General features: G+C 42.7%; 1 protein-coding gene across 4 annotated transcripts in view; it reads right to left on the bottom strand.

Annotated features, from left to right (window-relative positions):
- gria4b (glutamate receptor, ionotropic, AMPA 4b) overlaps window positions 1-13,909 on the bottom strand; it is a 134,202-nt gene extending 120,293 nt beyond the window's left edge. For 2 of the 4 annotated variants that reach the window (XM_058078022.1, XM_058078026.1), the window contains exons 1-2: window positions 13,582-13,909; window positions 3,839-3,997 (exon numbers count right to left, since the gene is read on the bottom strand). In XM_058078022.1, coding sequence (XP_057934005.1) covers window positions 3,839-3,997; window positions 13,582-13,672 — 250 coding nt within the window. In that variant the 5' untranslated portion in view covers window positions 13,673-13,909. The remainder of the gene's footprint in view (window positions 1-3,838; window positions 3,998-13,581) is intronic. The other 2 variants (XM_058078024.1, XM_058078025.1) reach the window with 1 other exon arrangement.
- Window positions 13,910-14,586: the final 677 nt, after the last annotated feature.

Genomic DNA, 14,586 nt, shown 5'->3' with positions numbered 1-14,586 from the left:
GAAAGTTTTCTGTGCTGGTTATTGTGTGTAGCTGCTCTATAAGAGTCCACAACTCAATACAAAGGCTCAAAAAATGAGCATAACAGGGCCTGTTTAACCCTTAGATGCACAAGTGACTGGACCCTACACTCTTCCATAAGTGGGTCAAAAATGACCCATATTAGAATCAATGCGTTTTTAAGCCTTTTTTGCCATTTTGGTTAGAATTAATGCCATAGCATACTTGACTATGCCAATGCTATAGCATTCCAGATTGACAGTATCTCAGACAAGTGTAATACCTATACTGCATATTATATTTTACAAAAACTGTGCTAGTGTTAGCTATTTATAAAGTATGCCCAACAATACATATAGTAATGTTAATCAGCTAGTGTCAGCTAGCTACTATAAAGTAGGCTAATTTGTTGATAGTCATGAAGGACACATACACAATATCATATGAAGATAATACTTACATGTATTAGCACTTGATGTGTAAAATAATCTTCCTGAGGGGTGACACTTCTGATATAGTCTGTGTGGTCTACAGTTAATTTATTCCTGACAGCCAAAGTTGATAAGAATCAAAGGTTCCTATTGGATTCCATAGAAAATGCATGCGGGTCATTTTTGATCCACTTTTGGAAGGTTGGGGTAGTAACACAAAAACAAAAATTTCTTCAAATGTATAAATGATAAGTTAAATATGTGAATGGCATGATATCAAAAACATGGTTTTTGAGGAATACCTGGAATATGAAATGATAACAATTTTTAATTACGAAGATATTTCAAGAAAACAACCTGACCGGGTCATTTTTGACCCACTTATGCATCTAAGGGTTAAAGAAAAAAAATTGAAATTGTAATATCATAAAAAACAAACAACATAATACAGGAAAATGTTTTATTATATGAATTAAGTCATAATATTCCGAGAAGATTATGTAATAAAAAAGTGAAAATTTTGGGGGAAAAAAATTGAAGGAAAAAAGAGCGAAGACCGAAGCTTAATGCTAACAATAAGTGTTTTCGTCTGTATCACAAGGCTGAGGTGCTGTTCCATTTTTTATGCCACTTGTCATTATAGGGTCACGGGGTATGCTGGGGCCTATCCCAGCTGACTTTTGGCGGAGAGACGGGGTACACCTTGGACTGGTGGCTAACCAATCAAAGGGCACATATAGACAAACAACCTACGGACCATTACAGTCTCCCATTTCACTTTACACCAACGATGCCAAGACATCAGCCATCTCATCTCCGCTATCCGTAATGAGTCACCCAGAAAAACAGCTTTATTCCCCATCTTCCTTCTCCAACAAAAAGCTTTTGCCAAGAAACTGCATAAAAGCAACTGTCAAATGTAAAAATGAGTGGTGGCGCGAAACAAGCGATGCGCTTCGATCTCAGATTCCGCTACCCCCCCCGGCTGGCCCTGAGCTATCACAGCCATTGATTGGCTCATGTAATTCTGCTCTGATTTGCCTCGTCCAATCAATGTGCTGCAGACTCACTTCCTGTGAGTGTGCAGCCATTAGAGCCGAGGTGAAAAAGCACACAATTCCTTGTCTTCTTGGAAATACACAGCACAGTGTACACCTAGCGACCAGCAATTTCCCGTGCGGCTGCCTTATTTCATTATTTCACTGCATGTTTCAAGGATGCTGTAACCTTGCAAGCACAAGAAAAAGTCAAGGCAGGATTACTGGAATTGGACTTGACCACTGACATTTCTGAGTGGCTACTTTTGATCCACTGGCCACTTTTGAAGGAAAACTGCACTTTTTGGTGGAATTTTGCCCATCCACTATCCTTATGTGAAACTTGAACACATAATACGTCTTTAATTTTTCTGTGTGTTCTAAAGATATAAAAAGAGATAAAAAGACCAAGCTAAGAATTAACGTAATACTTATTCTGATGATAAAGCCTTGTGAAAAAAACCTCCAAAAAACACCAGCAACGCTCCATTTACATGTAATATGCTTTCATATTAATCAAGTAACAGCGACATTGTTATCATTATTAACACTGCCAATCGAGCTACATTACTGGCGTAATGACACCTTGCCACACCAACATAGCGGGCCCTGGGTCATAACGGTATCTCATATCTCGAAATGTTTCTGTCCCAAAAACAGACACAGACACAAATAACCCTAGCCTTCGATTGGCAGGCCGTACATAACGCCGCTTCATTCTCTGCTTAGTTTACACATTGATTTTTCTAACAGCAGACCACACCACAGACAGCGCAAGACATTCAGCCGCAATGTTTTATGGACCTTTGCTGGAACCCCAACCCCTGCGTACACACACACAGCCAGAACCAAAGAGGCTGTTTCACTGGGGATCGTCACAAAAAAAAAACATAATTTTCTTCAATTCTCGTCATTACACACACGTCACACGACCCAACCAACATAAGGGACGTCCCCTTTCACCACAGTAGAACAAAGCGCTACCCACGTTTCAATTCTAGCGTAGTTTATAACGTCTAACACAACCTGACAGCATCGTATAAGTCAGCAAGCTAACACCAGATAACCATTTCCTCTATTACTCATAGCAGTGATGAAATGACGACTTGGCAAACAGTATTATTATCATCTACGGAAAATTCAGGAGTGTCCAAAGGTTTCTCCTGTGAGGGCCACATAGTGAAAAACAAAAGGATGCAACTTTGTCACTTTGATATTTTGGAAAGCAAAATATGCTAAGAAGTTACAGTTCATCTCAGCTTTGTCATACACTGTAAGTGGCAAAGCAACTTCAGTCTTCAGTCAACTTCCTCCAGAAATAATCTCATCTCATAATTTGTGACTTTTTCCGAGAAGATTTTGACTTTATTTCCATATTATAACATTTTCCCCAACCAAATTTTCCAAAAATTTCCACTTTATTTTGTTTTGTTTGTTTCTTATGTTACATTCATTCATTCATTCGTTTTCTACTGCTTTTCCTCACGAAGGTCGCAGGGGTGCTGGAGCCTATCCCAGCTATCTTTGGGCGTGAGACGGGGTACACCCTGGACTGGTGGCCAGCCAATCACAGGGCACATATAGACAAACAACCATTCACACTCACATTCATACCTATGGACAATTTGGATTGGCCAATTAACCTAGCATGTTTTTGGAATGTGGGAGGAAACCGGAGTACCCGGAGAAAACCCACGCATGCACAGGGAGAACATGCAAACTCCACACAGAGATGGCCGAGGGTGGAATTGAACCCTGGTCTTATGTTACAACTTTCAACAACAAAAAAAACATTTCAACTCTATGCTACTAAAACTTTTTTTTCTTACTTCTTATTTTTAAGCTTACTAATTTATTCAAAAAAATTCCAACTTTTTTCCTTGTTACCATTTTGTCTTCAAACTTGTAAAAGTACAACTGTTTTTCTCCATGCCGTTTTTCGTCTTTCAACTTTTCTTCTCGTAATTATAACTTTATTTTTATTTTTAACATTAGTTTTTTTTATTACAATGTTTGTTGTTTTGTCTATCATTGTTAAGCTCTTTTAGGCTCTTTTGGGATTAAGGGCTGTATAAATAAACTTCACTTGACTTGACTCATAATATTTCAACTTTATACTAAAATGGCATTTTTTTTACCACAATATATCACTGTTATTTTCATAAAATTACAACTTTTTGTTTTTAGATTCCAACTTTTTTGTCTTAATATTTTTCTCGTGTTGAATATCTTTTTAGAATTTATTGCTGAGGGCCAATTAAAGTGGCACCCGGGCCTAACTTTGGACACCCCTGATCTACTTCAACAACCTCATCATGGACATCAGCCGGCTTCAGGAAACAGTAACGGGATAGCACACCGGCGCCACTTACAGGCGTTGGTGACGGCGAAGCTGTTAGCCGTCTCAATGTTGTCCACGTGAGGCACCAGGTTGAAGGGCGCTTCCGAGGCATTGGGGCTGGTGTTGTGCAGGAAGATGGCCAAGCGGAACGCGGTGTACTCCTGATCCGTGTTTCTGATGAAGAGTCCGCCTGCACAGAGATAGGTGGGGGGAACAAATACATGTTGGATGAGGGTGTTGTGACGGCCAGATGATGTTTAATTATGAATACAAATCCACTGATTACTGAAATGTTGGAAACATTGTCGACTGAGCGTTTATTACAAGCACATTTAAATATTAGTCAATGACAACACAACTGAACACAAAATGCATTTTTTAACATATTGACAAAATAAATCCAACACTACATGGCACTGTATAATAACGTGATTGAAGTCATTGAGATCCATTTCTCAAGCTTTGGGACTCCAGCCAACCACAGTGAGAGCCATTATCCACAAATCAGCAAAACAGTGGTGAACCTTCCCAGGAGCGGCGAGCCAACCAAAATGGCCCCAAGAGTGCAGTGACGACTCATTCAAGAGGTCACAAAAGACCCCACAACAACATCCAAAGAAGAGTTCCAAGACCAAAAACCACTGCTGAACAAAAAGAACATTAAAGCTCATCTCAATTTTTCAAGACCTTTGGGTAAATACTACAAACGAACTTTTTGGAAGGTGTGTGTCCCGCTACATCTGGCGTAAAAGTAATGTTGCATTTCAGAAAAAGAACATCATAGCAATAGTAAAATATGGTGGTGGTAGTGTAATGGTCTGGGGCTGTTTTGCTGCTTCGGGACCTGAAAGACTTGCTGTGAGAAATGGAATGGTTGTTATTATCGTTATTAGTATTAGTTATATTAGCTAGTATTAGCTAGAATTAGCTAGTATATTAGTTAGTATTAGCAGGCTATGTTATCAGAAGGATACACTATACTGGATCATTGCAGAAAATACTACAGGAAAGACTCTGTGACGTAAGTGCTGTCCCACTCTTTTGCTAAAAATAATTTTTTCGTTTGTATACATCGTAACGAATACCCACACCGCGTGCAAACTGTGTAATTCATGAAGATTACACAGTTGCATGACGAAAGATACTAAGAGCCTTGCGGCCAAAGCGGACCTCAAGTCGGTGTGTGTGCGTCTTGGAAGCCATGGATGTCCAAAGCATGTCCCGCGGGCCATTTGTGGACCGTACTTTTCATGGGCCTGTGAACAGCATTTGTAGAAAACGTAACAAATAAAAAAACTGAAAGTTGTAGAAGAGTCGGCATTAAAAACGAATAAGTATGACAGATCACTTACTGTCACGGTTCAGCATGCGGGTGGTGCGATGCGACCCCAGGATGCAGAAATGAAGCGAATGGTGCAGGAAAAAGCTCAGCTTTTATTTTTGAAATACGGCGAATGCAGCACTGGCATACGACACGTAGCAAAGGACAAACAACAATGCACCAACGAAAGACAAACGCACCCGGCTGAACTAAATAAGACAATCAAATTAGGAACAGGTGCGCGTAGAAGGGAAAGTAAAAGTGACGGGACACAGGGCAGACCAACACAGGAAAAACTACAAAATAAGAGCATGAAAACAGGAACTAAGGCAAACTACGTAAAACACAAAAACTGTCACACAGGAGGCGATGCAGATTGTGACAACTTACACTCATACACAGTACAAATATAGCTGCTTAATAAACAATACAATTACAGCTACTTCTCATCAATCCATCAGACTTAAAATAATGTACCGAGTTAACCTCACCCATTTCCAGTTAACCACTTCTGGGCCATACCCAGCCCATTTTCATAAAAATTACACCCACGTTTGGTTTATGCCCTGCCCATTCCAAGTTCCGATGTAGATCACTCTTTCCGAGTTATTATGTTTATATGACGGCTCAATAAAATGGTTTGTTTTGAGGGAGAGAATGAGAGAACCATTGGCTTGCTTCTAAGTTGATAGAGAAGACCAAACAGTTCAAAGTGCATGTTGTGCTTTTTCTGACCTGTGAATGTATTTCCAATGTTGTATTCTCGTGTTAAACCATGCCAAAGTTTCAGATAATGAGGTTTGAGTATTTGAAAGTGAGCCCTGAAAGAAGTTTGGATGGCTCAAAAACGCTCGGTTCCAGGAGGCATTACAAAATTGTTCCTTTGTGATGTCACAGAGGAGAGGGCTTCCTTATGGGCGTGGCTGTAGGCGCAATACACTCTTTGCCCTCCCCCAAGCTCTGCTTTTCTGACACCACCATCAGGCACAAGTAGTTGGACTTCCTGATTCCCTGCCAACTGCTAAAGCTACTTACCATTGAGAGACGTCCTGAAGTAACCTCTTTTCTTGAGAAACTCGGGACTGTCCAGTCTCTACTTCCGAATCGGATTCGGGATCCAACGCATATGGCTGTATGTTAAAAGCGGACATTTTACAAAGATAAATCGTCATTTATTATCAACTCCTAAAAAGTTGGGTTCACAGCTAGCGGCACAAAGCGGAAGTCCTTCTAAGTCCTTCTGTAGTGGGCGTGACTGTAGGTGGGCTGTGGGTGGAATAAATTAAAACAGACCATTTTCACAGGAAGCACGAAAGCCAACGAAATACAGCTGAATAGGTGCAGATTCTGGAAGCACTAGAAAGCTTTCTGTGGTGGTTATTGTGTGTAGCTGCTCTATAGGAGTCCACAACTCAATACAAAGGGCCGATGAGTATTATAGGTCGCCTTTAAATCATATATATGCTGAATCAGCAAGTCAAAGATGCCCTGCGCCCCTTAAAGCAAGAACCTGAATCCCCCCTAGACCAAAAGCGACCACTGCTACTCGACCACAAGAGACCTGTGACTATTCTACCCTAACCTAGGACCCCTAGCTCCAAGACCATATCGGACATTTGACTAGTTCACTTTAAAACCGGGAATCCAAACCACTAGAACAAAAGCATGTTAAACAAATAACCCATCCTGAATCTACAGACTTCAGACTTCTACAGACTTAAAGCAGGGACCCGAACCAATGGACCAAAAGGGACTGGTGGCTAACACATTCCAACTGCTAGACCATTTGGGAATACCGTATCTGGGGAACTACCTTCTGATTTTGTGGCGCATTGGTACAGAGATACGGGCGCCATATTAATTACCGATGCACGTGAATACGTTTCACAGATTTGGCTCATTCATGAACTGTCTTCCAACCATGCAATGGTGAGAAAGTCCGTCCAGGGTTTACCAGAGTATCCCGAGGGACCCGTGAACATCTGTGCCACATGTCATAGCAATTCATCCAATCCTGCGCTGGCCATTCACCGGGAATGATAAATGTCAAGCTGCTGGAGGAACCCGAGGGGAAATACGAAGGGATCAACAAAGTCACGAGCTGATGCATCAACTGGGAAAGATGAATGTCCCCATCCATCCGGCAGACGCCCGGATATTCCACTTAAAGTTTATGGATAGGGAGAGTCTAGACACCCAAATAGTAACTTAGCTTCACTCTGCAAATGTTACATTACAAGCTCCTTGGCGTTTAAAGCTCCTCATTAAGGATGTTCATTTGATGCACAAATGTCAAAGGTATTTTCAGGTTCGGAGGCAGTTGGTTTCACATTTCAAAACGTATCCTCGGGCCATATTTCATAGGAGAGGGAACGTGCAAATGTCATTTAGAGTGAAATGTCAGTGTGTTGTTTTTTGTTTTAACGGTTGACCTCCTTAAACCTACATTTGCTAGCAAATGCATGCTAATTCCTTATTAGAGAACCAATAAATGTCACTGCCCGAGTTTCAGCAAGGCTGTATGAATACCATGTGATACGAGAAAAAAAATGTTAATTCTTGAGCGTTTTCGCTCCGAGTCATGTTTTTAGATGGCGGAACACTTCAAGTAAACAAGCGTCGGATAATAACTCAGCGGTCGTCTCCAAAAGATGAAAGAAAGTGCTGCAGCAGCAGCTCTGTGGCAGCGCGCTATACAGATGTGTCAGGTTATGCATAATAATAAAGCGGAAGCTCTTCAAGGAGGAATGACATTCAGCTCAGTAACATTTACTTCGTAGGAAAAAATGTCTGCGTTCCACATCTCAAGTCGGAGATTGTTTTCACAAGAATTTTTGGGGACAAAAAATCGCCTCAGGCTGCAAGGTGATCGAGTAGTTAGCACGCAGGGCCCGCATCTAGGAGACCTGAGTTCAATTCCACCCTCGGACATCTCTGTGTGGAGTTTGCATGTTCTCCCCGTGCATGCGTGGGTTTTCTCCGGGTACTCCGGTTTCCTCCCACATTCCAAAAACATGCTAGGTTAATTGGCCACTCCAAATTGTCCATAGGTATGAATGTGAGTGTGAATGGTTGTTTGTCTATATGTGCCCTGTGATTGGCTGGCCACAAGTCCAGGGTGTACAGCTGGGATGGGCTCCATCCCCACGACCCTCATGGGATAAGCGGTAGAAAATGAATGAATGTTTGTTAAAATGTTTCAAATCATCAAACAAATTTAAATACTATTCAATGACAACACAACTGAACACAACAGCGTTTTAAATAACCTTTTATTATTAAGGGAGAAAAAAATAACTGGTTGGGCCCCTCTTAGCAACAACTGCAATCAAGCGTTTGTGATAACTTGCAATGAGTCTCTTACAGCGTTGTGGAGGAATGTTGGCCACTCATCTTTGCAGAATTATTGTCATTCAGCCACATTGGAGGCTTTTCCAGCATGAAGCCTTTTTATGGGCATGCCACAGCATCTCAATAGGATTCAGGTCAGGACTTTGACTAGGCCACTCCAACGTCTTCATTTGGATTTTTTTCAGCCATTCAGAGGTGGACTTGCTGGTGAGTTTTGGATCATTGTCCTGCTGCAGAACCCAAGTTGGTTCCAGCTTGAGGTCACCAACAGATGGCCGCACATCTCCAGTGTTCAGTTGTGTTGGCATTGAACATTTTTTTCAATTTTTGATGATCTGAAACCTACGATTGGCTGACAACCCGTCCAGGGTGTACCCCAACTCTGGCCCAAAGTCGGCTGGCATAGGCTCCAGCATACCCCCGCAAGCCTAATGAGGATAAGTGGTATAGAAAATGGATGGATGGATGATCTGAACATTTAAAGAACTGCCTTTCTGGGGTTGCCACACTGCCATCAACTTTAAACGCCATGTTTCATCCTCAAATCTACATCGAATCTTGGAGAAGAGTCTTGAACGGGTCTGATACGTTTATCTCATTAATTTATTATACTGATTATTACATGGGCTGCAAGGCGTCGTCTGGTTAGCACACAGACCTCACAGCTAGGAAACCCGGGTTCAATTCCACCCCCGTGGAGCTTTCATGTTCTCCCCGTGCATGCGTGGGTTTTCTCCGGGTACTCCGGTTTCCTCCCACATTCCAAAAACATGCTAGGTTAATTGGCCACTCCAAATTGTCCATAGGTATGAATGTGAGTGTGAATGGTTGTTTGTCTATATGTGCCCTGTGATTGGCTGGCCACCAGTCCAGGGTGTACCCCGCCTCTTGCCCCAAGACAGCTGGGATAGGCTCCAGCACCCCCGTGGCCCTTGTGAGGATAAGCAGTAGAAAACGAATGAATGAATATGAATGAATGGATGAATGATTATTACATATGATTATTTATTATGATTATGAAAAATATTGACATCTATACTACCATAATTACTGTACATTGCCTTATCACGGACGGGGGGTCGGATTATATCAGCTGTGCTTCTTCCTACCCCTTTTGGACATGGGGTACATGAGGGATGACACCTGCAACACCCCCACATAGCCAGCTGCAGTTTGACGCCCCTGCACAACATGAAGCTCTATTGTTCCATTGAAGGATCATGAGATCATGATGGCGCCTCCTCCACTGTGCGGTGTGGAAAACATCTCAGGTGGGATCTCCTTGTCATGCCAGTATCAGGACCATCAAGGTTCCATTTTTTTCCTCATCAGAGAATAAACCTTGCAATGTCCCACATTTGGTGCTCTCCTGCGAATCCCAAACAGGCAATTTTGTGGTGTTGAAGGAAACGAGGCCGTTGGAGACGTTTTTTTTTTTCTTCTTCAAGCCTTCTCTTGCAGATGTGGTCTGATGGTTGGGAGGCAGAGGCTCAGGAGGGATAGCAGGTCATTGGAAGGTTGGCGGTTCAGTCGTCGCTCCCCCCACTCGTTCCCTATTGTTGTGTCCCTTGGCAAGACACTTCACAAACCTTGGCTCCAGCCACCTTTCCGTCAGTCTCCCCAATAGTCATGCGCCGGTCGCGAACGATTCAGCTCTAAGAGCTGACTTCAAATGAACGACATGAGACGACACGATTGAGAGCCGATAGTTTTTTCTGTTAAAGTGTGACGCCATAGGGGCGGAGTTAAACACAGCACACGAAGGAATGCCAATCATCAGTAAAGACGTAACTACCCCCTTTACCTGGATGCTGCTTTTTCTTTTTGTTTTGAACTTTATCATTTATATTTTCTTGTGTGGTGTTTCAATATGTTGTTTGATTCTAACGACTTCGACGTTTGCATGCAGAGATTTGACCTTGTCGATTGAGACGTGTCGTGTATTTTATTAGATTTTTCATAGCTGTTCATTGAGCATTTAACTCAACAATTTAAATAGTCAACATTTAGCATTGTCTTTTTTATTTACTTTTAACTATTCTTACACAATACACATGATTTGGAAAAAATCTTTGGAGTGGCCAATTAACCTAGCATGTTTTTGGAATGTGGGAGGAAACCGGAGTACCCGGAGAAAACCCACGCATGCACGGGGAGAACATGCAAACTCCACACAGAGATGACCGAGGGTGGAATTGAACTCAGGTCTCCTAGCTGTGAGGTCTGCGCGCTAACCACTCGACCACCGTGCAGCCCGCCGTATAACATCAATCCATTATTAGTATTAAGGCTATTATGGCTATTGAACTGCACTGAGCACCAGTAACAACCTTCATTTGGGCTGAGGATGGTCCTGTGTCTTGACGGACAGCCAATCACATTACAGCATTTGGGGTCTACCACTTGACTTTTTTGTGACTCTAACTCTCAGGATGTTTGAGGGGGTTTCAAATGTTTCAAGAGAGAAAGTTCTTTCGCCTTTGCCAGGAAGAGATCATGAGAGTGTGAATACCCGACATTGTCATGTCACCCACTAGTGGTGTGGCATGTAAATTACAGCTTTGTGTTTCAAGAAACCGTCACTGTAGGTGCAGATTGGCACCTCTGTGTGAGGCCCTGGTTTACTCGTGTCCACTTGAGTCCATAGTCCAAGTCCATATAGTTGCAAAAATGAAAGGTTTTATTTTATAGAATGCTATGACAAAAAGGTTAATTGTTCAAAAAAGATAACTCAAATCAGACACGGTAAAAGAAAAACCGTGTGCCTCCACAGCAGTCCAAAGCTTCCACCTCACCGTGTGACACAGCACCTCCCCCAACATGTGCCTGGCCGCACACCTGAATGGAGTTTTTATAATAAGCAGCACCATCATTTGAAACAAAAACAGCAACAACAATTGATTAAAATAAATATTCCCATTTCATATTTCAAACAATATTTAAGGTGTGCATCATAGCATAAATAAACTCTACAATTGACTGGCTCATACAGTCACATTTGACTTGGTTATTGTGTCACAATCTGCATCGCCTCCTGTGTGACAGCTTTTGTGTTTCATGTTGTTTGCCTTAGTTCCTGCTTTCATACTTTAATTTTGTTGTTCTTCCTGTGTTGGTCTGTTCTGTGTCCCGTCACTTTTACTTTCCCCCTTCTACGCGCACCTGTTCCTAATTTGATTGTCTTATTTAGTTCAGCCGGGTGCGTTTGCTTTTTGTTGGTTCATTGTTTGTTGTTAGCTACGTGTCGTATGCCAGTGCTGCATTCGCCGAATTTCTAAAATAAAAGCTAAGCTTTTTTCCTGCACCATTTGCTTCATCTCTGCATCCTGGGGTCGCATCGCACCACCCGCATGACGGACCGTGGCATATTGTCTCTTAAAACCTGAGACTGCACGACTGCAACCGGCACAGTTAGCATTAGCAGCATTGCTACCATGCGCACAGGCAAAATGTATACACAGTGTATGCCAGGGGTGCTCACACTTTTTCAGCATGCGAGCTACTTTTAAAATGGCCGAGTCAAGATGATCTACCCACTACAAAAATGCAAAACATCTATTTATTTTCAAATGTATTGAGGATTATTTGTACGTACAATGTATGTTGATGTACCTTACATAACCAAATGAGCCAATATTGCAAAACACACATAATTAACTATTAACATTTTTTGTAATTACCTCCACATTACTCCACATTTCCCTTCTTTGGTACTGCGATGGTAGAATGGCATATGAGGCAAACGCACTTCGAAAAAGACATTGTGAAAAAAAAGTCCACCTCCCATTCCGTATGGAAGTGATATGTTTTTGCCTTTTTACTTGGTCCAGCTCCTTCACTCATTTTAGTGACCATAAACTTTAGCGAGGGCTTGAAATCTGACGCAATTTGCCGACTAGCTTAGCACTTTGCATCGCTGTTTACGCATGAGCGGTGACCTAAAGGTCAAAATTCAGTTGTCATCTGACTGGTTGTCCTGTATGTCAATCAAGTAACGGGGATGGATGATAGGCTGACATCGTAAGTTCTGCGGCACTTAGAGACGTTGTTTGATTTGATTGGTCGCCCGAAGGGCAACATTCAGTTGTCATCTGAATGGCTGCCCTGTATATCAATCAAGTGACGGCATTGATGCTGGGATGATATTTTTTTAATGTCACGCCGCGATCGACCAGCGATCGACCAGTACCACCTCCGCGATCGACCGGTAGATCGCGATCGACTTAATGAGCACCCCTGGTGTATGCACACCAAGTGTATCCCTAAGGGATTGCTAAGCATGTTTGGGAAGTTCTTTTACAAAGCGATGTGGCCAACTAGTGGCCTGGCATGCGCATTACAGCCTTTGCAGTCGTTTTATTTGAATTAATGCAAATAAAAACTCCGCTTTTGATTTGTTTTTTGTTGAGTAAAAACATCCTTAGACTGTTGGGGGATAAAATAATGAGATAACTGCATCATCCATGTCTGTAGCTTTACTTCAGCAAGAAAAAAAAAAAAACACCACCACCTCGGCGCAGCAGTGTGTGCTTCCATAACACAACCTGACCTTTGACCTCCCTGGGGGTACTGTAACCAACACATAATGTAAAGAGACAACAAGAATCCCCAGAACAGCTTGTGGCGGGTCGTGCTGGAGATAGAGAAAAAAACCACCCCCCAAAAGTCAGTTTTAGTAAATTTAACCAAGAACATGACTTCCTGTTAAGTCATTATTTGGAGTAGATCCGTGAAGGTTACACTCGGCTTCTCTTTTCCGCTATTTTCTACATTGAGTAAGTTATTAGACGACATTGGTTGATGGCAACCCGCACACGCGTTACATGCACACAGGCTGCGTGGAGAAAACGCTCACTTTGCTGCAGTGCGCTCCGCCTGCATGGGTGTGTGTTAAAGCAGGAACCCGAGCCGTCAACATTGGGCTTCAAACCTCATCCGTGCACGTGCACGGAGGACAACTGCAATTTAGTGTGCGGGAATTGAAAAACATCCACATTCGCCACTCCTGACATCGGACGTCCACGCGCGCGCACACACACACACACACACACATCCACGCACGGTCCAATCTCGCAATTGAAACAGTATTTATTTGCACTTACCGATCTGAACGCTGCTCGGGAAAGCAGCCAGCGACAGTCCCCACAAGCCCCAAAATATCAAGAAAAACCAGCGGCGAGAAGAAATCCTCATCTTGTGGCGGTTATAAAGTGATGGGAGACATGGAGCAGCTCGAATTAAACAGCAGCAACATCTGGGGAAGGGGGCAAAAAGAAACAACAGAGAAACCCTTTGGAAAGCTTTTAAATATCCATGTCTGATTAATTCCCCCCCCGTTTTTGGAGCATTGTGGGCCACCACCAACCCCCCCTTTTTCCTTGCAGCGGCTCTCCTTTGGACCGACAAACTGCGTCCAGTCCAGTCCAGTCCGGCGCTGGAGCTTTGCGCACAGCGCCACCAAAATGAGGGAGAGGAGGAGGGAGTAAAGGGGAGGAGGATGGAGAACTGGGGGAGGGAGATGGGGTGAGCACCAGCCAGAGGCGGCCAGTGAGTCTGGATGAGGACCAGGAAGGAGGGAGTCCTAAAGTCAAATAAAGAAATAAATAAATAGATAAATACATCTGCAAGTAGCAGCATCGCCATTTATGTGTTCTTTCTGGGCTACAATGGAGTCAATGTTACATAAAGCAGACCCAAGGCATTGGTCATACTATAGAACCCAGCAGCAGGGGCGGAGTTAATCATTTGGGGGCCCAAGGCAAACCCACCCAATGGGGCCCTCCACATCCTTATACTGTACTGACCTTTATATTCATTTCCATTTTTCAAAAAGTGAGTGTGCATGTGACAAACACGTGCAGTAAGACGGAATAGTCCATTGCATGAGAAAGGAAGGCGGCGCACATCAAATGATCGTGACAGATGACGCATTTTGAGGTGAAGACTAAAACAGTACCGTAAAACGGGGTAATAAGGGACAATTTTCGGGAAAATGTATTTTGAAAGATTTGTTCAAGAATATATGCTTCTTTGAAAAAAAACAACACAAAGCAGCTTCCTGTTTATCATGAAAAGGCAGAATTACATTTAAAACATTTTCCCGAAAA

Source organism: Doryrhamphus excisus, chromosome 7 (genome assembly GCF_030265055.1).
Source record: "Doryrhamphus excisus isolate RoL2022-K1 chromosome 7, RoL_Dexc_1.0, whole genome shotgun sequence".
In the NCBI taxonomy this organism is placed as follows: Eukaryota; Metazoa; Chordata; class Actinopteri; order Syngnathiformes; family Syngnathidae; genus Doryrhamphus; species Doryrhamphus excisus.
This window is presented reverse-complemented; position numbering and strand designations above follow the sequence as displayed.